Source organism: Lichenostomus cassidix, chromosome 10 (genome assembly GCF_008360975.1).
Source record: "Lichenostomus cassidix isolate B80296 chromosome 10, HeHo_3.0, whole genome shotgun sequence".
Lineage (NCBI taxonomy): Eukaryota > Metazoa > Chordata > Aves > Passeriformes > Meliphagidae > Lichenostomus > Lichenostomus cassidix.
Window position 1 is genome coordinate 3,542,375 of NC_139491.1, and position 25,841 is coordinate 3,568,215.

A 25,841-nucleotide genomic window follows, 5' to 3' on the forward strand; every position below is an offset into this window, starting at 1 on the left:
ACACTACTCATTTAAGTGAGCTCCTTACACAATACTGTTCAAATAGCAGAGGGTTTGATTAGAGGCAGGAAAGAAGAATTTTTTGAAGTTCAGAATGCATGAAATGAATACATGCCGAAGCAGTCAAAGATCCCTTGTACTTTATCAGAGAGCAGTCTGCTTGAATGAAAGGTACTGTACCTGCTGTTAAGTTTATAAACTTGGTTTATACAGATTACTTTTTAAATTATTCATGATGCTACGTTACAAGTATATCTGACAGGTTTAAAATAAATGGCTTGATGGTAAGAGGGAGCATGCATAAATTAGAGCTGGGATAATGTGCTCTTTGAAGTATCTCTCCCATTTGTTACTACTGGAATACAGTAGGTAGCTGCAGCTGAGTGTGTGATTCTCAAGTGAGAGTACATCATTATCTTCAAACTGTGGTGTAGTGGCAGTTCTTATGTAAGACAGATGAGACAAAGCGGCAGGGAGGACCAAGGTGCTCACTTTGTTTTTAGTTACAGACACATTTCTGCTGAAACAGGGACAGCATTTATGGGATGAAAAGTTGGAAGCACAGCAGTTGAAAGGGTCTGCTGGTAGCTATGTGTTGCTAAGGTTAGGGTGGCATCACTTTGTTTTATTTCCTTTTCTCTGTTAGCATTGCTGTGGGCTTGAAGAGGTGTTTTAGCAAGGTGCTTGTACTTAGTGGGACGCTGTGTCTGATTTGCATATGGATCAAGGTACTCACCTTAAGAAGTCTTCCTGGGATGTGTGCATGGGAAAACTTAGAGCTGAGCCGTTGTGTTTGGAGAGGGTTATTGGTGGAGAAAGAGAATTCCAGATCTCTTGGATGCAGAAGCAGCTTCCCCAAACATAAACTGACACAGTGCTGATTTTCCTGATTCTGTAGACAGGCAGCTCATTATGTTTGAGAAGCAAGTTCCCGAAGGAGTTTATGGGATAGGGGGAACAAAACCCCATAATGATGTGCGATAGAGCAGCCATAAAAATGATCACAAGTTTTTCTGAAAGCGGAAGGTCTTCTTGTAGACAGGGATAGTTCAAATCTTAAGCCTTGGTCAAAGGAATACATCATTCTGGAGAAAGATCTGGTGACAGCTGCCCTGGAAACTGTCTATAACCAACCTTCTACAAGAGAATTGGCTTGTACTTGTGGGAAGGGCTTTATCCCTGGATCCCACTGGGCTGGTTTCCTTATTATTTCCATTGGCTTCAGTTTAGAGTCATCTCCACATTTCGACCTTCTGCAAGTAGTACTTTTTACTTCCCTGCTGCTGTTCTCACATCCCCTTGGGTCTGTCTGTGTGAGAGTAGCCTTGAAAGGCTTGAAAAGTGCACTCTGTTCATGTTGGGCAGGGAGTGAGGAACCAGCTCTGTATGGTAGGAGTGGACTTGTTGTGCACAGCTTAGCTGACCTCAGAGTAACACTTGGCTGAAGTGTGAAGAGTTGAAACGGCAATGGAAATTCCTTGTTTGTTCTGTCCCCGTGCTCTTTGCCAGGGCAGAAATTAGTTTTATTGTGGTCTTTTTTGCTCTTCCCTGGCTTTTTTTTTGGTCTGTAGTTAAATTGTTGTCTTCCCTAGTCAAATTTTGTGTATCCCACTGGGGATTTGGTTTGTTCTCCAAAATACTGCTGGACTTGCACAGCAAGGATTGTTCTTTTTAAGCTTTCAGGTGATTCTACTGTTCTTTTAGCTGAGAACTAACTTAAGAGAGACTCAGCACAGTGATGACACAAACTTTAAGAGTTCAGGGTTCCACTGGGATAGAAGGGAGAGCCCACTGGAATTTCAGTGGTAGTGCCTGACTTCCACTACAGCATTAGCTGTTGCTTCTTTCTTGTTCTGAACCCCAGCAGGTGGAAGCAGCTTCTGATGCTGTATTGGTTGCAGTTAACATCATCTTTCAGTTTATTGTGGCTGAAGCTTTTTTCTTGTTGTTTGCTGGTGAGATGGATGTAAATGTATTGGTCCCTTGCAAATGCTGTGTCTCCTGGGATGTGAAATGAGTGAATAACCAGCTGTGTTAAGGGATACATAGAAGTTACTCTGTGTGCTTTGCTCCTTTGCCTCAGACCTGAGAGATGGAAGACTGGGGGAAGCTGCAAACTAGTAGGATGTATGACCAGTTGTATGTGGAGGAGGATGCCAAAAGGCCAAGGGTCTGTTAGTCCTGTTGCTTGTGCACCTTGGATGTGGAGATTTTGTTTTATTAAGTTATGTTGGTATTCCCTGCAGCTCTTCCAGTGGCTGTGCCCATGATGGAGCTGGAGTCTGTGCAGTTGTCCCTGTAGAACAGAGCAGAAATGGGGTGTAAGAAAAGCACATTTGTTGTTTCAAACTTGAGACTTGGCTTGGTTAGAGACTGACTTGTGCCTGCCAGGGTCATGCTTGGGAGTGACTGAAGGTTTGTTTGTTTGGTTTTTTGTATCAGTGCTAATAAAATGTTTATATTTTTGTTACATTGAAGTAGGCGTACTAGGTGGACAAATTTTCATTGATACTATGTTTCAACAAGAGGCATGACGTATGTATTGAACATTCAAATTCTGTTGTGAGAGTCTCTTTTAAGATTCAAGCTTATATATTCTTAGATGGGTTGTGATTCTGAGGTGACCTGTGAAGGAGCAAAGACCCTTCCAAGTGGGTGCAATTGCTGTCCTACAGAAATAAGGCACAGAGAAGTGCAGTGGAGTGTGTGGTGGAGGTTCTGGTGCAGCAGAGCACACATGAAACCCACATCTGTTTGTACACGGGCTGTGCAGCTCTTTGGGTAGTTCATTGTTTAAATAAACATGTTGCATTAGCTGTAAGGCTTCAGTGCCAAATGCCCACTGATGAGATGTATGAGGGTTTTGTTGTTCCCAAGCCACGCTGAGGAACACAACAGCTTTATAATTCAACATGTTTGAGGAAGATTACAAAAAGAATTTGGGGTGGATCACAATCAGCACTTCAAAAGCAACAGCTTTAGAGTAACTCCACTACAACGCAGTGTAGCCCATGGAAAAACACTGTCATCTTAACAGATGCGGTGTTATTTTGGAGATTCCACTGTATAAATACATGGACTGTGGTTAAATTGTGATGGCAACAGATGCAATCTCAGTTCTCAATTCTTTCATCTCTTTAATATTTAAAAATACCCCACCAAGTAAAAAAAAAAAAAAAACAACCAACAACCAACATCAAGGCTGAAAATATACCTTCTGTAAATCGCTGGGGCTGTACCTTTTGGGTCTGATAGCATTTTGGGTACGTCACTGCAGATGAAACTTGGGCAGAGTAAATGCTCATCTCTGTGAGGGAGCTGCAAATGCTGCTACTCACGACTTATTGTACCATTTGCATATGAATGGAATTATTCAGCTCTACTTAAGAAATGTCAGCGAGATTGAAGTCAGAGTTGGTTAACCTGGCAAAAAGATATTTCCAGTATTTTTCATGAAAGAAAGTGATAGTATGTAGACAAGAATTACACATTCCACTGGCTAAGCCAACACTGTCTGAGGATTTTCTTGGTGTCTTTGTAGTTGATACCAGTGACTTTATTTTTAAATTTGTCTGTAATACATTGCAGTGTTGAAGAGCAAGAGAGTTGGAATGTGGGAATCAGATGCTGTATCGTCATGCTGAACAGTTGCGTTCACATTTGTTTTTCTTTCCAGATTTGCTTTTGTTTAAATACTGCTTTGAAATATATAAATTCAGAGCAGGAGTCTTCTTTTTAATGGAGAGCAGATAAAGTGTAGCAAGATGTTGTTACCAGTGTATTCACCTTTATCCATCCACTAGTTGGATAGAAAAGCCTCAAGTTAAAAACTGTAATTTTAAATACTGGGTTTTAAAAGGAGCCAGATAATTTGTGTGAGCATTGGTAGTCATGCATGCTAAAATAGGGAGTGATCACATCTCGTGCTTCAGGAGCTGCCAGCATTGAAGGGTTGGGAAGAAATTGTATTCCTCCTCCGGGTGTTTGTATTTCCCTCCCCATTTGTAAAACACAGAAAGTGCTGTCTTTGGGGGCTGGTTAAAGGCTTCGCTTTTGCAGCAGGGACGTGACTCGGGCTGCTCGTGTGACTCTGTCATCCAGGTGACAGCACTTTCACTGGGAAGCTGCTCCTTGCCAGGCGTTCGATGACTGTGCTCTGCACAGCAGTGTGAGGATGGGGGTGTTGCCATCAGCTGACTGATAAGGAGATAGTATATTACACTAAAAATAAACCCAGATCTTCACAGGCAACTGTGAGCATTACCTGGTGTCACATGCAGCTAGGGTGAAACAAAAGTTGAGGTGGGCTGAGTGTGGCTCGGTCTCCCTGTGAGGATGTGCTGGGATGCTCTCTGTTCCTTTCACAGGACTTCCCTCCCTCAGCAGGGGCTGCTCCCAGAAGTGTGCAGCTATTTGGTGCTTCTTGCTTTTTGCACGTGTGGCCACAGCCCTTGTTCACTGCAGTGTCAAAATCCTGTTGTGAGCTCAGGATGGCTGTCCCTGCTCCCAGTGTCTCATGCCTCGAGTTCATGTTCAGTGCCCTTGCAGCTTCTCCCCGAGCTGGTGACACGGGAGGAGGTGAATCCTGTTCAGTGGGGAGAAGGGGAGAGCAGAGGGGCTGAGGATGTCATTGTCACGTTTACTGATTTTTGCAGGGGGAGGGAGGAAGCTCCGTTTAGGATGTCTGCACACCCTGGTTATGTGCATCCTCTGTTCTCTCTCTCTATCAATATTCCACCTTCCAATGGTGTCAATGCTGCCCAGAATGTGAAAAAGTAGTCTTGGGCTGTGAGTTTGTGGGTTGCTAACTGTGGAGATGCTCAGAGGGTGGAAGAGTTCTTTCTCCTCCTCTCACCTGATTTAACTGGGGATTTATGCTTGTGGAAGGATACTGTGAGAGCCTGAGGGGATGGAATCGTGTGGCTTTGCAACCTTCTGGTGGAAATCTTGTGAGTTTTGGTCCAATTTGTCCTTCAAAGTTTATTTTTTCCTTAGTACGAAGACCTCAGAGCACTACTAGTGTGTAATTTTTTCTTTTATTGAGATGGAGTGAATGATTTTCAGAGTGGCTTGTAGCAGCAAGCAGGAAGAGCTTGCTCTAAATACACAGTTTTAATCTCATTTTGCATATTTTTAGTCCGTTTTTTTTTCTAATGACTGACAGCTGTTAGAACTCTGATTCACAAACAACCATTTTTGAAAGTACAGACCTTTTTGCTAGTGAATAGCAGTGTGTTTCTACAAATTCATGTAAATAATTAGATGCCTTGGATGCATTGGTTCAGATCCTTAATTTTCACATTTTTAAGTGACAAAATGGCAAATGATGTATTTTCTGGTAGATTACTTCTCATTTGTGTTATTTTTTTATTTGGATGGAAAATGGAATTTTAATTGAAATGCAGAAGATCTAAATTTTGAGACTTAATTAAAACTCCAAGTGTGAAAGAGAGGCATGATTAAAAAAAAATAAACAGAAAAAATAGTTTGTCATTGTTTCTCAAAAGTTCAGGGTTCAGAGATCTTGCCCACTGACTGTTTCACAGGTTTCTATGCAGGAGTCCTTTTTAATTTGGGATTAAGAGCTTGCTGAACTGAACCATTTGAATAAACTGAAATGAGGCACTGCAGAAGTAGCTGTTGAATGTAAAAACTCTCTGAGCATTTCATCAAAGGGTGGCTCCAAGAGAGCACTGAACAGCAAATTCACCAGTCCCGACTTTTTTTGGTGTAAATTATATGCTTACTATTTTTATTTTATTTAAATTACAGTAGGCATTTGCCCTAATATATGCTGTTACAATTTCATGTTAGATTTGTAATTAAGTTTATTTTTAGAAGAATGCATTTAAGTGGTTTATATAAAATGATTTTCTATTTTTGTAAATGAAATAATTGTTTTTTATTGACTTTCAATTTCATGCAAATGTGGAGGGTTTTTTTTTTTTGGCTTGAAGGTTGTGTTAGCAGAAAGAAATCAATGATTTGAGAGTATTTTCATAATACAAAGAATAGAAGAATCATTGTCAGTGGCTGGGGATGCTGATATGCAGAGTTAACTCTTATTTAGACATGTTCAAATTGAGTGATGGATGTTAGAGGGTGTGGTACAGCGGGTTCATATAATAAATTTTCCTATTGATTATTTTTCCTGGTTGAGTTAAAAAAGGCAAATAGTGAGTCCGTTTGGGATCTGACGCAAGATGGTCAGAATGTCGCAATCCTGAAAATGTCGCAATCCAGGGCAAGTCTGGTGGACAAGTGAGTGTTAATTGTGAGCCAGCCAGATTTGCTATTTTTAATTCGGCCTTGCTATCATGTCTCTTCACAGATGAATTTGAAGGCTACAGGGAGTTGAATGATGAGTCACCATTGAGTTAGTAAAATCACAATTGATCTCCATTTCCTGTTGATTCCAAAATTACTGAAGTGTGAAAGCCGAGAGTGACTGATCACTTCTTGGAGGGGAGTTTGAGGGTGGAATGTGGAAGTGACTCTCTCTGGAGTAACTCAATGCTGCCCTGGGTGTCAGGACAAAGATGTGTGTAGTGAGAACAGGTGTGTGTGATGGTCTGGCCGGCTGGGTTACCTCTGAGGAATGATAATCCCAGCACTAAAATACGCTCACTCCTCAGCAAGGTGGGGGGAAGAGGTGTCTTAAGTGGCTAATGATAGAAGCTTAAGATTAAACTTTTCATTCGTCTCCTCCGTGCTGGAGTTCTTTGATTGACCTGTGATTGTGTTGCTTAGCTCAGACCATTCTCTGCTGACATCCCTGTGCTGCCAGCTCTGCTGGCTGTGGCAGTGCCCTGCTGCTCTGGGTGGCTGCAGCACCAGCTGCCCAGTGGCACAGGAGGGATGCAGGGACAGCAGAGGGGTGGGACACAGAACATTTTGTGTGTCTGTTGTTGTTTGCAATTACCTCTTGATGAATGGCAAATTGTCTGTCATTCTGCGGCTTTGTTCTTTTCTTGTGATGGAAATGCTCTTTTGACAGATACTAATTAGAAACACTGTGGTAATGTGCAGGTAAGATTTAAAATTTCCTATTTTTCTTCCTAGAACTTACTGTTAGCATTTTTTTTTTTGTTAGGAACTATTAAGTCACATTACTAGACTCTGCCCACGTTGCATATGTGAGAGTAAATTCTGCTGAAAGGGGATTTGTTGGAAGAAATTAAAGGGAGGATGTACACTGTTCTGGGTTATATTGGAAGCAATCTATAAAGAAGCCTTGAAGTATCACTTCAGGAAGAGACAACTTAGTTTAGTTCACTGGAGGACTAAGAGGAGGTGGGAGGATGCTGCTCTGTTGCATCCCTCACGAAATTCTGATTTTAAAGAATTTTTCTGAAGGGGTGCTCTGGAAGTTGAAGTAACAACCTGTGTTCTGCCTTATGAATGTTCAGATGGTGTTTGAACCATTGAAACTTGTCCTGGCTCTAAACTATGATATACTGTGTTAAAATAGAAACAAAGAGCTAGGAGAAGAAGAAATATACTTTCTCCTTGGGAAGAATGTACAAATTTCCCCAATGTTGCCACAAGTAAGATTGTAGAAAATTGGGAAGGGGAGTGGGGAAGAGGTGTCTGATCCTGCTGTCTGAGAACAGCTCAGTTTTTGAATTTATAAACAAAACAGGAAAAAAAAAATCCTGCAGGCTTCCTGACAGGCAGGGTGTGCGGTTTTCAGTCAGAGGAGCTGATTCAGTTGGTCTGGCTTTTGCAAGGGAACAACGAGAGGAATAAGTTGCTCTGAGAGGGTGTAAAGAACTTTCCCTTCCTCTAGAAGAAGTTGAGCAAACATGGAGCACTGAGTTGCATGGTTGAAATTTGGTGAGGCGTGGAAAGGACACTGGTTTTCAGCAAAGTATGATGTTTGTTCAGGGTGTTGTGAATTCAGAAGTACGAGTTGCCACACTTAAAAGACACCTCTCAGTCATACTGAGGTTTAAAGGAGCTGCAAGAAGCTTTGTGAGGAGAGATCTTGGCAGCTCTCAATGCTGTTGCTTGCAGAGAATCTTCAAATACTTAAAGCCACACCTTGATACCTTATATCTAGTCTTGTAGGATTTCTGTTGATATGCCCCACTACAAAAGCACTTTGTTAGACCAATTAAATGTATAATATTTTTATAATACTTGTGTTTTGGAAAAATCAATATGACCAGTTTCCCTTTGAAATGACAAGAAGCTTGTTGTGCTGACAGAGTAGAACACATTAGGAAGTGGTGCTTTGTATCCTCTCAAGAGTAATGTGCTCTTGTTTTCTCTTAATCAGCAGGATGTTCTCCTGTATGTCAGATGTCTTAGTTGTTTTTGTGATCTCTATCGGAGAAGAGTGAGGGGGGGAAAAATGTCAGAGGAGCAGAATAGGTTTGAAAGCTTTATAGCAGAGAAAGCCTGCAGTCCTGCATTTCTGCTTTAGTAAAAGTGGTAATCACCACCTTAGGGTTGGACACTTTGTGTTTATGTTTGTGCTTTAAACAATAAATAAAAGGACAACTTGCCCTTCAGAAGAACATAATGCGGAGCCAGCTGAAATACTCAGGAGCATAAGGGATATAATTAACCCTTTTCCCTTTAGCTTTGGTTGCGTTTCAGAAGCAAGATGTCTAACACATCTGAAATTGCTTATTTGCCAGTTCACTGAAGTAAGGATTTTTCAAGTTGATTGTATTAAAATCAGGGTTCTTCTTTCTCCCTCCAATGCTTTTCCCTCCTTCCCTATCTCCTGAGCTGCAGTTTCCAAATTCATAATAGGTCTAGTAGTGGTTGCCCCCCGAGTTTTTTTTTTTATTATTTTTGTAACTTAAAAGTAGCCATTGAGAAGGAAATCTTATCTCACATGACTCTTGCTCAAGGCTATGTAGAATAGATCTTGGAAGTTCAGGCACTTGTCCAGGCTTTTCAGAGGAATTTTTAAGAGATGCTTTTGATGCAATGAAGGAAGGGCAAAGACTTGAAAGGACTGACAGGACAACCAGGATTTGGCTCAATGCATGAACGAAACATCTTCCTGTGATCCTTGAGTATTTTGCTTTACTGATCAGGTCTCAGGTAGCACAGATCAGTTCTGAACTGTTCACTCAGACAGTTTTGGTCTGAACTGTTCTCTCAGATAGTTTTGGTATGATTCAGTGAAAATGGCCTGAGAGGAGACAGAACCTGAAATTATTCCAACTTTTTTTTCCCCATCTTGACTCTCCTTGAAGTATGTGAATTAGTGTGAGAAAGTCTGTAGCTCCCACCGGGTCAAATGGAGGTTGAGATAAAAATACTTGTCTCTGTGTGTATTGTAATATTGATCGTCGTGTGGTAAATAATTCCTTGGCAGCAGGATAGCCAAGTCTGATGTTTTACACTTCATTTGTAAGTTCTGCTGCAGCCTCGCTTCTGGCTCTGTGCTCAGACCTCCTTTTTATTCTGTGATGGATATCTGCTTCATTATTTCCTTTTGACCAGCCCTTCCTTTCTGATAAGCTGTCATCCTTTGGTTTGGTTTAGCTGCCTGGAGCTCACTGGATCTGTTAGTCACAGCTACTCTTTTTGTTGTGATATTTTAGCAAATTACCGGTGGCCCTGAAGACCCGTTCCTGTTTCTCACCTCTCCCAGCATGGGTGTGCACCAATTCACGCCAAAACAAAGGTTGCTTCCCGGTCTCTTTCTTTGAATTTCTTTGGTTTTATCTGTTCCATTGTACGCGTCTTGACGAAGTATTACCCAACACAGTCATTCCTGTCACTTGAGGACCTCCTTCTTAGGGCACTCAGGTTTTACAAATCGGACTAGGAAGTTTTCCTGTCAAAGGCAGTGTGGCTCTTTCACACATCTGGGAGTGCTTGGCGAGTTCAGGACTTTATCTGTGTCCCAAATTGCTGGTTAACTGTGGAAGCAGCAAGGAGACCGAGTCCTGGTTTCTGAATCTGAAGCTGAATGAAGCTGGCATGCGGTAAAGCAAAGCACTGTCGGCTCAGATGTGTTTTCTTAACATGGAACCAACTAGCCTTGCACAAATACGGTGGTTTTCTTTCCCAACAGCGGAGCGAGGCTGGCGGAGCTGTCAGCCAGGGAGGCACAGGGCTGTCCGTCACCTCTGCTCCCCACGAGGTCACCTTCCAGCTGCAAAGGAGGCTGTTCTTGTCCAAATCTGTGCTTTCCCCCCTTCTGTTGATTTATGTTTCTCTTTCTCTGGCTTGGTTTAAAGCTGTATGTTTGGATGTGGATGTGGCACTGTTACTCACCATGGTTGTGCCACCAAACACTGCCCTGGCAGGAGCTGTTTGGCTGATGGGATTTAATGTTGTTTGGGCAGGCAAATCATAACTACAGGCAGAAGAATGCCTTTTTTGGGGTGGCTGTAGTGGCACAGTGAAGATTAGATTCTGCTTTTGCCTCGCAGATTGGCATCTGGTTTTGCTGTTGATGATGGTGGGGAAGGATGTGGGGTGCTATAATTAGCTGTGGGATTTCAGAGCGTGGTGAAACCTTCCTTGTGTCCGAAGGAAACAGCCTCACCAAAGCTTTGTTGAATGTAGTCTGGGTCCAGAGAGAGGTTTGCTTTGATGCAATCATGTATCCCAATTCTAAAGTCTTGTGAGCAGCTCCTGCCAGTGTGCCAGTTTCCTTCTCATCAGGAGATGTGCAGAATTATTTCTTTGGATGGTCCATCTGTTTGAGAGATGGCAGCTATTGAGCATTAACTAATTTTTTGTGTTTATATTGCAGAATGTAAAGTGGCTATATTGGTAGCATGATAAAAGAGTTTCTGAAGGCAATGAAACGAAAGATTATGTCATTTAGGTTTATATATTAGTAATATATATTACTGAGTTCATGTGGTTTATCTTGCTTCCCTTCGTCTAGTTCCTCCTTTTATTTGTTGCAGTGGATAAAGTTCACTGTTTAATTTTTAATCTAAGTTTTCTAAGGAAAGATTTCTTATCATAGGCTAATTATAAATATATTTTCTATAATAATTTGAATATTAAGTAGTACACAAAGTACACACTTACTAACACAGGGCACTTTGCTGAAGAAACACACCTGCTCACATGCTGAGGTTCCAGGTGTTCTAGTGCTAAACCATCTTTTGACAGCAGCCACACACCCCACAATTCCTCCAGGGAGGATATTTTTATTTTAATCCCATCAACCAGGTCATGACAGTTAAGGTCTATTGCAGTTAAGAAAATCTGAATCTAAAAACTTCTAGTGTGTTGTGTCCCCCCTGCTCAAGATGAAAATTGATTTTTGAGAGGATGAGCTCTTTTAAGGTAGTGATCTTTCCAAAAATTGTGCTTTTCAAGAATCGGTTCAGGTTACACCTAGAAAAGCATGTTTAGTTCCACTTTTTCCTGCTGAATGCAACAAACTAATTTTAAAGAAGACTTCAAAGTTGTGTGTCTGAGTTAAAATCTGGTTTTGTATATCTCTAGATATCCTCTATGAAAACAAAGCAAAACTTTCACTTGGTTGTTTTTCTCTCTGTGATGTTTTCCATCTTTTCTGCCTCAAATTTCTTCTAATTTGTTACATTTTCTTCTCCATGACCAGAGCAAATAGTGAAATAGATAGTACCAGGGAGCTGGCTAAAGTCAGGTTGAGTGTTAGTTCTTCATCTATATCTTTAGGTAGGAGTGGGGTGTGTATACAAGGTAAAGGGTAAACCCAGTGATGAAGACTGAGCTCTCCATCTTGGTCTTGCCTTGATTTACCTTCTGGAGTAACTGTGTGCTGCTGCAGATCCCAGTGAGGGGAGATTCCTGAAGTTGGGAGTGTCTAGAGCAGCATCCAGGTTTGATATTGCTGCTTGGTTTGCCCAAGTCCCATCTCCTGGAACCTCCTGCATCCTCTTCCCCTCAAAGTCTTGCAACACCCTTCTTGCAACACTCTTCCCCCCAGTTTTGATTGAGAAGGGGGTGGAGTAGGTAATCCCTGATGAGGAGCTGCTGAATGAAAGGTGCCATGGATTTCTTTGTCTCACCAAGATGGACCCATTGCTTTCTCACTGGGGGATTTGTTGGAAATGCATCAGGGCTGCCTGTTGCACCCCAGTCTCTCCAGAAGCACCTACCAGAGGGTGGATAGTAATTCTCCTTCTTGCTCTGCCATTCCAGTGCTCTTCTGATAAAAGTGGATATTGTGACAGGAATTGCAGTTGCCAGGCAATAGAACTCAGCAGAGCCTGGCTGGTTAAACTGTTCTGCTCACCAGAATTGCAGCATCGTGCATCACCCACAGTGCTTCCAGGCAGTGTCTGAAAACTGTGTGAGGTTGGAAAACCCATGTCTTGAGCAGTGTAGGAATGTAAAATGGACATTATGGGCTGAAAAGTCATCTTGAATGTAAGTGTGGAAAGCAGTTGGGAGTAAACCACTGTTGGCCCTTCTTTTTTAACACAGTATTTATATTAAGGGTTTTTTTTTTTTTAATCTTTACTGTTTTACAGTGAGGTTCAATTAATTGCTGATCAGAACATCTGCAAAGATACGTTGAAAATCTGATACTCAAGCTTTCCTTTCAGAGAAACCAAACTCCTGAGGTTCTGGTGCTTGACTGTGCCTAAAGAGCTCTAGTTTCCCATGCTAAACCCTGTTTATCTGGTAGCTTCTTGCCTGTGTGCATTAATGGTGCTTTGTTTGTGGAGACACTCACCTTGAGTGGTATCACAGAGGTGTTTGGTTCTCTTTTTCCATGGTTATTGTGCTGTGATGCCTCTGAGACAATAAATACCGTGTGAATGTTGCCCTTGTGGTATAAAGGACACTTCCCTTGGTTGCACTGTGTTAGTGATACTAAAAACGAGGCAGAAGCATCCAATTCACCAGGAAAGTGAGTTCACATAAGAACTCCTCCTGGTATAGCTACTTTGTTTTATATTTGCCTTAAAATTGTGTTCTGTTGCAAGTGTTTTTGGTTGATGAGACCTGAACTACTCGTTACCTTGTCTCTGGCGCCAGCCCACGTGTTTTACCTTGTATTTGGAGAGGAAGGTGCTTTTTTCAATCTAGTTAGCTCATGGCTGGAAAGCCCCACAGCACCTGCATATATGTAATTTAATACCTTTAAAGCCCTTTTTGGGGATTGCAGGTTGGTCATATTTTAACTGCCTTGAGAAAGCAGGTTACAGCACGACCTATGTGATTTTTAAGCTGTGTAGCTGCCATGTGAAGGGAGGGGGTGGGAGGGCTCCCTGTTCTTTTAAATGAAGTTTGATAGAATTAACTTTTTATTCTGTTCAGTTAGATAATTTTTTAAAAAAAATTCTATTTTGGTAGAGATACAGGACTAATGGAAGTCTTAGTTCAGTTTGTTGAAACAGAAACATTGCTGTGGAAGGCCAGAGAATGTGGGATTTCTGTGCTTGATTGCTTAAGAGCTGGTTAGCACAGCACAGTAGGGCCCTGTGTTGCATATTGTTAAGAGTAATTGCATCAGACTTGTAATTTTTCTGTGGATCTATGACTCACTATTAAATCCTTTGCTGACCATTATGGATGCAATTGCATGTTATGATACTGTTTTGTCAGTTTGCTCCTAATGAAGCCTGAATGATCTGGCCTGATTACCCAGCCATTTCTGGAAAATAGGAACACTAAAAAATTCCCCAAAAGCTTTTAAAGAGTGACAGGTTTCCTAGAATACTGCAGGGTGGCAACCAGCAGGCAGCTAAGAGCAATGGTAAAGTCTTCCTAACTGTGAGTTGCTGAGCCCAGCCACATGATGAATTTTCATTCTGGAAGAATTTGGCTGCCTATCCCAGCTACCTAAGTGTATATCCCATAGGTTTCTGTCAGCCAATTGCTGAGTCACTTGGATGTGCAGACAACTGTTTTAAAAACAAATAAATAAAATCATGCACACAACCATTTTTTTTAAAGGTGGAAAGAACAGTCCCCAGGAGAGACAATTTTTGCTAAGCTCAATTGTCATCACAGATTGTGAAACATAAATTCAGTGTTATAAACAGCTTGTAATTTCAGTCTTCCATCTTGCTTTAGCAGGCATTAGACTGAAACTGCTGGCATTGGGTTTAAACATTATTAGCACCATTAAAAAATGTTTTACTCTTATAGTTATTGATCATAACATGCCACCTACTCACTTGTATGTTACATATTTTGTATAGAATGGCACGTGCTCATTTTGTGGTGCTGTCAGGAAAGTTATAGTGTGGGATAAGAAAGAGTGCAGAGGTTTGAAGTCTGTCTCCTGTGAGGAGGGGGCTCATCTGCAGTAATTTAGATGTTATCTGCTTTCTTCTGCAGTTTTTTTTTTGTTGTTTGACAATTTTCCCACAAGCTGGCAAACTGGACCATACGGTGGCTCTGCAGTGTTGCAGGGAAGAGCTACAATCCTGGAATTGCATTCAGCTGGTGCTGCTAACAGCTTTCCCTTCCCTGTAAATGCACAGGACCACCTTGCCAGAGGTTTGAGTGTTCAGCTCCAGCCATGGTAAGGTTCAAACAATGGCTTTCAGTGTTTGACACCTACCAGGCATTAATGGGTGAGGAATTTGCTGGTAAGGTTCATCTTCTAGCTAGCTCTTTGTCTTTTCTTCTTCTTTGGCAGAGAATCTTACAAGGCATCACCCATAACCTGGGCCATAACCTGGGCCATAACCTGGGCCATAACCTGGGCCATAACCTGGGCACTGCAGATCAGGGTTAAACGTTTGATGCTTCTTTTCCTGGCTTTGATAGCTGGGGGTTCTGGGCTGGTCAGCCACTTGGATGTTCTGCCTCCATTCCTGCCCTGTGCACCCACGAGGATGAGCAGGAATCCATGCCAGCTGAGCCACTGATGTGCTATTTCAGCAGCAGGAGGTAATGGATGTGGCTTCGCAGGAACCCCTGAGGGATGTGGTAGATCAGTGCAGTCTTGGTCAGAGAGGATTAATTTGGGGATGACTTGTCATGAGGATGCTTTCACGTGAGCTGGGCTAATTCTAGACCTACTTGCTCTGGTGAGCTGTGTAGAGAAGGCATCAATCAGTGTTATTAAAGGGATTCAGTTCATTTTGTTGGCTCCATTTTTGCTAAGCTGCTGTTCCTGTTGACATTCAAAGTAAAATGTTGGCAGAGAGAAAGCAAGCGAGATGAGGGACACAAACGTGATTTATTCTGAAATTTTATTTGTGTAAACTTATGGGGAAGTTGGAGGAAGTTCATGGAAAGCAACAATGCCAGAGATATCTTTAGCCAATGACAGCTGAAAATTGCAAGAGCAAAAAGGCAGAGACAGTTTGAGTTTGTGATGTGGGTTGTAGCCCTTTCGTGTGTTATTTTTGTGAATGTTTTGTTCTGGTCAGCTTGGTAACACAGTGGCCCTGGGGTTTGGAATATATAGTTAGCAGAGTGGCAGAAGAGAAAATTAAAGTAGGATGTGTGTATTTTTCTAAGGGCTGTGGGAGACAAGGAGAATGTGTGTGGAGAAGGAGAATCTAGTTGCTTTTTAAAGTATTTGCACCAAATTTGATTGGCCTCCTTGACACCACTTTTTCCTTCCAAATCTGGGCCAAAATAATTCTGTAAAAGGTTGATAGGAGTGATGAGTGGCACGAGGTAAATTAATGATAATAGACTATGTTTCTCAGAAATTACAAGCTACATTGCAATATAATCTCCAGTCCCGTGAGTGTTTTGAAGATCATAGTGGTCTGGCTTTGTCCTCCAAAGCTTAACTTGTAATTAAATGAAAAAAAAAACCCAAGCCCTTCTTCTTGGCTTTAGATATGTTATCAAGAATGTTCTCAGGACTTATATTCAAGTGGAAACACTGGGGTTTTGTTTGGGTTTGAGTATTCCCTTTCATGTTTTGAAAGCCAAAGATGGCAGCGTTTCGCTAGTGCTGGAAATACAGGAGTTGAAATTCAATTATGGACTTGCTTAGCAAAATCTAAAATGATTGACATTTTCTGGATAGTGGGGTGCCTTTTATCTATCCCCTCTCCACCCTGAGAGATATAGCTTCATAAAATCTTGGTAAATGTAAAGAGGTTTATGTAGCATATTCAGCAAAGAGAAGTAGTTCAGTGGGTAGGGAAGCAGCTTGAATCGTGATGTAGATTTAGTTCCCTCCTTGTTACTGGTTCTGACATCCCAAGAGGTAGCACAGAAGCTGGCTTCCCTGGGAAGAGATCTAGTGATTGATGTGACACATACAGGATAGGTGAGCTTAGAGAGTACAGAAATTTTGTGGGAGGTTGTGTAAGTACATTAAAGACACTAAAATATATATCTCATTCATAGTGTCACTACGGAGGCAAAACCAAGAGCTCAGTGGGTGGTGGAATCCTGTGTTAATGTAAAGTGTCATAAGCAATCTCTCCAACCACTGATTTCTGTGAACTCCACATTTAATTTCTTCTTTGCAGAGTATGCAATTAAAGAATCCTGAGACTTCAGTAGTAATTTTTTTTTTTTCCCTTACGACTACAAATGGTGCAACTGTACTGAAACTTTTCATGGGCTCGAAGGGAAATTGGGATTCCTAAGCTGTTCCTTCTCAGTCTTTCTGCCTTTGCCTTCCATGTCATTGAGACTACAGGAGCAAAGAAGGCTTAGGCCCCAGCCATGGATTGCAGGGACACTCTGTGTTCAGCGATGACTGAATAATACTTCATTTAGAATATTCCATAAAGTTTTTTTCTTTAGGGCTGTATGACAGTCCTGACGGTTTCCTTAAAACATGCATAATTCTTAGTAGTAAGAATGAAGAGGGAGATTAAGGTCAAGTTATCCTTTCCCATGTTTATAGTCTGCATAGGCATCACACTTTCAGACTTTTCTGTTTGTTTTCACTGATGTGTCCTTCTACTTCTCTTCTGAGCAATTACAGTCATGTAGGATAGAGCCTCATTTTAAACCCCTGATTGGCTTTCTCATAAGTTCAGTTCCTTTTTCCTAACATGATTCAACCTTTTAGTGTCTTCAGGGAATTTTTTTGGAGCCCTTGGGTTTTTTTCCAATGTGCCAGACAACCCCTCCATTGAGTTGATCCAGTAGATAGTAAACATGTCAATATGCAGGCTGTGATACATTATGCAGATCTAAATCCACCCAGTGCAATAAACATGTTTTGTTGTTGTGGCAGAGGGACTGGAACTCTGGAGATGGTTGCCTGAAAAAGGATGCTGCATGCTGGGAATCTGGGATGAGGGCAGCTGGACTGCAGCCACGTACAGTAGCTGTTTTGGACTCCTTCTTTATAAGGACCTGCCATAGATTAAAACTAAAAAACACATGATGAAAAGGAAGTGGCTCTGCTGGGAATAAATAACAACACTGTTCAGAAGATGTGCTGATCTCCCAGAAAGACCCACAGCTCTGAGCTGACATTACTGAGGGGTGATGTGGTCAGGCCTCTTTCATTAGAGCAGTTGGGGAGAGAGCAATGTTCCTGCACTCAGTAACATCATCTCTCTGCTGACCAGAGAGCAGCAGTAGCTGTCTGGGAAGGCTGACCTCTCCTTGGAGTGGAGTGTGCTCAGAAAAGCCATTATTGGCAACGTGAGCTGTGGTGGTGTGAGCAAGCTACTCTCTAAAAGTAGAACCAGCCACAATTGTGTTCTTGTATTAAGCCTTGTAGCTCTTTCTTTGTGTAGGAATTCATCCAGCACTGATGGTAACACACTGTGCTTGTTACCAACTGAGCAGAATTTCAGGGTAGACGAGAAGTTGAGCAACCTCATGCCCTCCCTTAAAAAAGAACCCTTTGGAACCTTGTGGATCACAGAGTTTGTCCTCAGAATGGGTGTTACAGCCCCTGGACAGGAAAACAGTATGGAATTAGAATGATTTCTGCACCTTTAGCACTTTTTTTTGGCAACCAGTGTAAGGGGATGCTCTTTGTAAAACTGAAACACTGGAGGTATCCTCATTTAAGATATACTGTGCATCTCTACTGTGAAGTAAAGGAAAAAATTTTCACGGAAGGGAAGTCAGAAGAGGGGAAACAAAGGGGAATCAGAACGAGTATACAAATCAGGAGAAAGGTGAGTGTGAGTGGATATCGAGGTTGCTGGTGAGATGCTCATGGCAGCCTGTCTATCCTCATTCTCATTTCAGAGATGTAAAGGACTTGCTCAGGCTGAAGAAGTCTCTGTTGCTAGGGAAATCCTGACCCAGCTGGAGTAGACTTGTGTTGAAAAGGCTTTAGGATTGTGAAAGGGATGTGCTGGATTGACTCAGTGACTCAGAGCTGCCGTGGTGCTGCTTTGTCTGAGACCTTTTGGTGTGGAGTGAGCCAGATAGTGGTGGTTGCTCCATCTTTGACTTGTGGCTAGTTGAGAGGATATTGAGACTGTGCAGTGTAGTACAGTACAGCCTTTTAATGTCATCCAAAAAAGTAAAGGGTCAAAGGCAATGCTTAAAATGTCAAGGAGTGTGTTTTTTCTTCAAGAAAAACATAAGTAGTTGTGTTTCTTTAGAACTTCTAAATGGAGAAACTTGGAGGAATACAAAATTTGTAACTACACCGTGATGAAATAGCTTCTTGTAGGAAATGAGTCCTTCTCCTATTAAAACCAGTGAATGTGTGAGCTGTCAATGCTGCCCACTAACACCTTGGTATTGATAGTGAATTAGCTGTGATGAATTTATATCCAGCTGGGATGTGGTGTAGCAAGCAGAAGCTGTAGTGTAGGGTGGATATTGCACAGAAAGCTTTCTGCTGCTTTGTCTGTCCTAGTGTGACATTTTGCAGAAAGAAGGGAAGGGTTCCTTTCAAACACTGAAGGGCAACAGGCAACTCCTTTTAGGAGTCACCAGTGACCTGAAGTAACTGGTGGATATAGGAACAGAGTGAAGAGCTGCTGTGTGGAGTAAATGACTGTTTGTAAATTGGTGGTGATGAGATAGCAGGTGTTTATCAAGGTGACAAGGCAGCTCTCCACGTCAAAATGGTTTTAATGATCCGAGTAAGCTTTGGCAAATCATAGCTAAGGTCGAGAGGAATCTGCTGGATCACTGCACTGTGTACACAGCTCGTTTGGAGCCTGCCCAGTCTGTGTCCTCAGCAGAGGTGCAGGGTGTGTATTTGTGTGTTCACAGCCTCAGCTCTGCCCCGTGGTGTCCCAGCCAGAGCAGCACTCACACAGAGCCTTGCCAGGAGGTTCTGCCAGATCAAGGAGCATTAATTACTCGCGTCGCATGAACCTGTTACGTGCAATCATTTTTCCTGCTAGTTCATTGACCCCATCTCGGTTACATGAGCAGGCTTGGATCTGTCCTCTGACTAGGAATGGCCTGCAGGTTGTCTGGAAGACTGTAGTGTGGAGTGGGTGTGTTTCTGTTGCCTTTGGGAGTTTACATGCCCTGCAAGTTGCCCGTGGGATGCTCCCTGAAGAAAAGAGCACGAGTGGGCTTCTTGTTGGATTGTGGGCTTCTTCTAGGTGGAGCTCAGGGCTTTTGGGCTAAAGAGCTATTTCCAAGGAGTCATTTGTGTTTGTCTAGCTAATGTGTGCATTGCTCCTCTTCAGTATTTTACCATATTGGGGAGTTGTCTTTTAAACAAATAAATGTTTGTATTTAAAGAACAAATTTCTGACTCTGAATTAGGTACTTAGTTTAGGCTGAGTCTGATAAATGATAGGCAGTTTAAGGAAAGGCTTGGAAATCTGTAGGCAGCTGAATGAAAACAGCATGAATCTGACTATTGGTAATTATCCTGGGTGTTTATAATCTACCCAGAACTAGTGGGGCAGGGTAATAAACAGCTGTTGCTTTTTTATGTTCTGTTAGTGAGCAAAATAAATACATAATAGTTAATTTCCAATTCTGAATTGAACGTGAAACAAAGGCAAGTTATCCTAGTCATATTAAAAAAGTCCTCTAAACTGGAATATCCAAAATTGTTAAATGGAGTATAAATGCTCTAAAGAGCATTTTCTGTGCACTTCATTGTGTCTGACAGACCAGTTTATATTGTAAGTCCATATACACTTTCTCTCAAATGGGATCCAAAGAAAACACAGCACAGCCAGATGGAAATTGGAGTTGACTTTGAGCTCTGATTAATTTGTTTTTCATATAATCCTTTTCAGGGCAGTGAGAAAAATGTGAGAAAAAGATGATGTATTGTGGTATAATTAACTGTAGTGAACAATGTGAACTTAAAAGAAATTTCTTTTAAAAAAATATCTGCTTTAATGGGAGCTGTTTTTTCCAAGTGTCAGGATGGCCCACGATGCTTGTCCTATTTCCCATTTGTGTCTCTGCAGTTCTCATTATATGTGTGAAGTTCTGCAAAACATAACTCACTAGATGAACTAATAAGTTCTTAAATCAAAAATGTCAACAGCCACTCATCTGTGATCAATTTCTAATGTGGGACCCCACTGGACTTCATCCTTTTCCATATTAAGGGGATGATGTTTCATAACTGAGGCAAGTGAGTGCATACTTCTGCCATAAAGCTCTAGAAATTTCATTGATTTATAAAAGCATTAAATATCTAAAATTAAGTAACTTTCAAGCTGAAACAAACATAAAGCTAAAAGCAATATGACTTTGAAAGCCCAGCCTCAAACAGAGACATGAACAGATATATAATGCTTTAGTTAACGGTTGCTGCCATTTCTCTTACAAATTGTTCTTTAGGGTATTGTAACTCAGCTGTTTTTAAACCCATCACTCTGGAACCTTGCCTGCAAAATGTCAGCGCAAGTGCAAATTTTATTTCTTTAACAAAATAAAGGGCTTGGAGCAGTTAGGCTTTCTAAACTTTTATGGCAGGAAAATAAATTCCACTACTCTTGCTTTGCCATAGCAGGAGCCATACTGTTCACCTTGGCCTGCCAGCAGGCAGAGATGGAAACCAAAAGGGTTTAATGGGGAACACTCTGTGTGTTCTAACTTGCCTTTTCAGAACAAGAGAAGCCCAATGTCAGAGTGTAAATACCCTTTGGGCAGAGGGCACAGTCCTTGGGTGGATGGAGGGATGGTGGCTTTAGAAGATGATTTCTGAAGCTGAAAGCAAGTTGAGGGTACAGCTCATTAAAGGAATTTAATAGGGCTTGAGGTTGTCTTTCCTACAGGTTCAGGGGAGAGCCCCTCACTTCTGCACTAACCAGTGCATCTCTTACTGGATCTTCTGTCTTGGAGTTCTTTAACATTCCCCCTCTTCCATCTGGCTTCTAAAGCTGTGTAGTGCCAACCTCTTCACCCTTTTTAATGTTTTCCTGAAGTTCAAGCCTTGCCACATATTCCAGCTGTAGTGTCCAGCTTTTCTGGAGTCAGTATGTACGAAAATGGGGATTTCCTGTCTCAGTGCTCATGAGGACCAAGTGTTCCTGGTGGTGCATTAGTCTTTGTGTTTATTATTTTTTTTTAAGTTCTGGGGAATGAACTTTCTTGCACATAGCTACTTCAGTGTGGCAAGTCACATTTAATAGCCTCTGCTTTCAGCTTGAATCTTTACAGAAAGAAGATTAGGTAATACTTTGTGTAGAAACATCTGTTTCCTAACAAAGATCTCGCCCTATTTCATTTTTTTGTGCTGTCCCTCTAACCAGAAAGTCCTTTAGTCTTTTAAAGACTTAGAAGTCTTTAAGTCCTTGTTGGGTATTAGAGTTGCTGTGGTTTTAGCATACTCATGCTCTGGATCCTTTGTTAGCTTAAGTTATTAGCCTTAGATAAGTGTTGTGGGATGGAAGGACTGCTTTCTATTGTCAGCGCAATTTCTGAATCTCTGGACAATTTGTCTGGGTTAGAATTTAAGTTTTTTGGCTCCAGTGCTTGTTTAGACCTTTCCCTTGTCTGAGGAAAAGATGTTGTTAAAATAATTAAGCCTAGCATGCATTAAAAGAGAACCTTTCCACAAAATTGAATTGCTTGGGGTTTATTTGAGTTTTGGTTGCTTAAATAAATAGGCTTTTTGCTTTGTTTGCTTATAAGCAACTTAGTATCTATTATGGGGAATCTTTTTTCCCATGTTTTCCACAGAAGACCAGCTCTGAGAGTCTGAAAGAACAACAGCTTTCTACACTCTGTAGTTCTTTGTTTTACATCAAAGTGCATTGTATGTGTCCAAATATTGCATTATTAACACACATGTCTTCCAGCCCCTTTAACATTGCTATTGTGATATGTCTCTAATATGGAAAGACTTAATACACAGATTTATTTATTGGGGAATAAGCCTTTTGGCCATTGTTTCCTTGAGAGTTCATAGAGTTCAATCTGCTGTTTTCAAGGAGAGATTCTTCACTGTGATGCTATGTGTTCTTGTAAATAAATTTATCCTGTGTTTCTTAGAACTCAAGAGACTTTTTTATCTCTTGGTGCCAAAATTAGTGAAACTTGGTTTACTGGAACATGCAAACAGGAATTCAGTGCTATAAGTCCAAGCAGTTTGTTTTCTTCCCAGTCACAGAGCAGGAAGTGCTGACCAGATTTCTGTGGATTTAGTGTTGTTGCTGACCTACTGCAAGACTAGTATTCCAAGAATTAGGGCTTGTTTGGCGTGTGACCCTGGAAAGAAAGAGTGATTTGAGGCCTAAATTGTAATTTTCAGGGAAGTGCCCTCTTTGTGTTTGTCTTAAGTGGGGTGGGGAGTGAATTAGTAATGTAATGACCAGTGGATCACTTTCTGTGGTCACTTTCTGTGTTACCTGACTTGTTTGAAGTGATGTGGCTCAAGCCCTGCTCTGGCCACACATGTCAGGGTCTGATCTGAAGCAGGGTGTGTGAATGCATTTGTTTTGTCTTTGTATTCCTCAGTGTAATGCAGCTCCTGTCATCAGCAGAAAAAACCAACATTTCTCTGTGTGCTGCAGAATATAGAGAGCATATAATGCCATAGCCATGCTGCTCCTGGTAGTGCTTAGGGTGATGGGTTAAATGAAATGAATATTCCACATATGTGTAAATCAAGCACTCATCTTCTATTTTAACACTGCAACCTAATTAAACATTTTATGGCCATCAGAACATCCTTCCTGCGTTCCAGTTTCAAAAGGCTCAGGAAAGCCTTATTTACTAACTTTCCTCTCTCCTTTTCCCTTTCAGTCTGCGGGCCAAACGTCGACATTCGCAATGACATCCACGAGCTGAAGCGGCTGGAGAACTGCACGGTGATCGAGGGTTTCCTGCAGATCCTGCTCATCTCCAAAGCAGAGGATTACCGCAACTTCCGCTTCCCAAAGCTCACTGTCATCACTGACTATCTGCTGCTCTTCCGTGTGGCAGGCTTGGAAAGCCTCAGTGATCTCTTCCCCAACCTCACAGTCATTCGTGGCAGGAACCTCTTCTACAACTATGCCTTGGTTATCTTTGAAATGACAAACCTTAAGGAGATTGGGCTTCACAACTTGAGGAACATCACCCGCGGGGCCATCCGGATCGAGAAGAACTCTGACCTGTGTTACCTCTCCACGGTGGACTGGTCTCTCATCCTAGATGCAGTGTCCAATAACTACATTGTTGGGAATAAACCTCCAAAGGAATGTGGGGACTTGTGTCCGGGAACAATGGAAGAGAAGCCATTGTGTGAGAAGACATCTATTAACAATGAGTACAACTACCGCTGCTGGACCACCAACCACTGCCAGAAAAGTAAGATTTGAGCAGATATCCTGTTTTTGTTACCTCTTTTGGAAGTGAAGGTTTAGTTTTGTGGTTTTATTTTTTAAGCTCTTCAGCAACTGAAACTTTCATTCTATTTGTGTATAATTTATGGGAGTTACCCAGTTGTCATGCAAGTAGATTATTCTCCAATTAGTAAAGGTTCGTCTCACTTAAATAAAAAAAAAAGACAAAACAACAAATCAACAACTGTAAAATGAAACACAACAAATTCCCAGAGTTATTTCCCCATGGAAAACATGGCAAGTGTAGTATTGAACCAATGCCATTCTAGCAAAGCTGGAGGCAGCTTTACCTCCCTCGAGGACTTTGGCAGGAGGTGGCCATCGAGTGCCATCTCCTCCTTGCTGAGGTGACATTCCGTGTGTGCCAGAGCTGTTGCTGTGCTAAAGCTGTTCACTGGACTTCGTTTTCTGCTTCCCTTGGCATGCACCTCCAGACATTCCTGTAATGGTAAATTCTGTACGTAAGGACTTGTTTACTGACATAATTTTTCACAGTACAGTCTGTAGAGTCAAGGAGTCCATAGATATCCTGACTCCCAGTGAAGTTATCCTTGCCTGTTTTGTTCTTATCTGACAGGTTTATGTCTTTCTCATAGTGAGTATTAGCAAAAACAAAACCTGATCTCTTCTCCCTTTTTAAAAATAGAGTAAACAAACACATAGTTTACTCAGGTAACATGATTACATGGCAGGCTTTTTGAGTTCATCCTGTAACTTTACGAAAGCTGAGCTCTGCAGTATCAGTAGGGTTTAATTACAAGCAGTCATCACTGGGAGGAACAGTTCCTAAATTCCACATGGAGTCTTGACCAAAGCTGCCATAGTGATAGGAAACACCACAGTGTGGGAGAAATCAGGACTATATTCAGGTTACTTTCTTCTGGGGATGTTGTTTTTTCTAAACTGGTTCATCAGTTGCTTGTGGAGCCCTCCTGTTCAATTAGAACTGCAATTAAAGTAGCTCGTGGGGCAGTTCCAGTCAACACATGCCAAAAATACCACTGCAAAAAGGCATTTGGAGTATGTGCTTTTATCAATACTTACAGGAAATAAAGTTCGTTTTTCAAACAAAGCAAAGAAACTCCCTCAGCCTGTTACTGGGAGACTCTGTGCTTTGCCCAGGGTGAGGAAAGTGTTGCTATGAGTCCTTAGGCTTCTGCAGGCCAAATTTGTGTCTTCATTAACAGAGTGTAACTGTTGTCTGCAGAGGGTGACCAAGGTGATTTCTGTGTAACCTCCTTGCCTTCAGTGGTTTGAAAGGATGTAACGACTGCCTATTTAATGACATATAACGACTTACTTGCTTTCTGTTGTGTGCTCTGCCTATTTGGAGCAGACAAAAGTGACGTGCAATAAAACTTTTTTGGCATCTAGAGGGCTGTTAGAATAATTTGGATCCCAAATACACATGAGAAGAAATTTGTTTAAATAAAATGAGGTCATAGTTAGACTGTGATAGCAGGGCTTTGAAGGCAAGGGTGTAGGTAATGGTTTTTTTTTCCCCATATATGCTTTCATCTCTTTTCATGGGAGGTTGTAAGACGAAAGCAAGTATTGGAAAAGAGCCTTGAAAGGCTTGTTAAGAGCATTACAGTGTGGAAAAACAATTAGGTTTAGAGTATCTTAGGATGCAGAACATATAAAGAAATTATCAAATTCTGATCAATAAAAAGAGTGAGAAAGTTGGACCTGGTATAATCTGTTTGTTGTGATAAGCCTCTGACTTCGAGGAAGATGACTTTAGATTTGCAGGCCATTCATCTGAAAAAGAAAACAACCCCTAAGTACTCCTGCTCCAAAGGAAAACAAGGGAGGTATAAAAGTGCAGTTGTTCCAAAGGAAGCTTTTTGTCTGCCCTGCTAGATTGCTTGGGCACTTTGGCAATGAACTCCTGATCAGGAGAGGACTCTTGCAGTACAGAAAACACACAAGACATGAAAAAGAATAGAAGCAAGGACTTTTCAGTTGCTGAGTGTTTCAATCAGCATTTTCCTGCCACTAGAGATATGACACCTATGTTATTTTCCTGGGAATATTTTTCCAGTGCAGTATCTAATTTAACCCTGACATTCTCCTTGTGCGTCACAGTAATGTTAAGCTGAAAATGCTCTCTATCATTCAGGGTTCCTTTTGTGCCCTTTTATTTTTCTTTGCTCTGGCTCTGTGGAGGAGCTTGTATTAAATCTCTCTTGTCCTTGTTTAGGTTTTACGCTGAAAGATCTGAAGTTGGTGGGTAAATGTTGTGTG

The 25,841-nt window shown here is 41.6% G+C and overlaps 1 protein-coding gene across 2 annotated transcripts in view; it reads left to right on the top strand.

Annotated features, from left to right (window-relative positions):
- The window catches only part of IGF1R (insulin like growth factor 1 receptor), a 170,874-nt gene that overhangs the window by 7,798 nt on the left and 137,235 nt on the right, over positions 1 to 25,841 (top strand). For both annotated transcript variants that reach the window (XM_085070373.1, XM_085070374.1), the window contains exon 2: positions 23,014 to 23,559. In XM_085070373.1, coding sequence (XP_084926499.1) covers positions 23,014 to 23,559 — 546 coding nt within the window. The remainder of the gene's footprint in view (positions 1 to 23,013; positions 23,560 to 25,841) is intronic.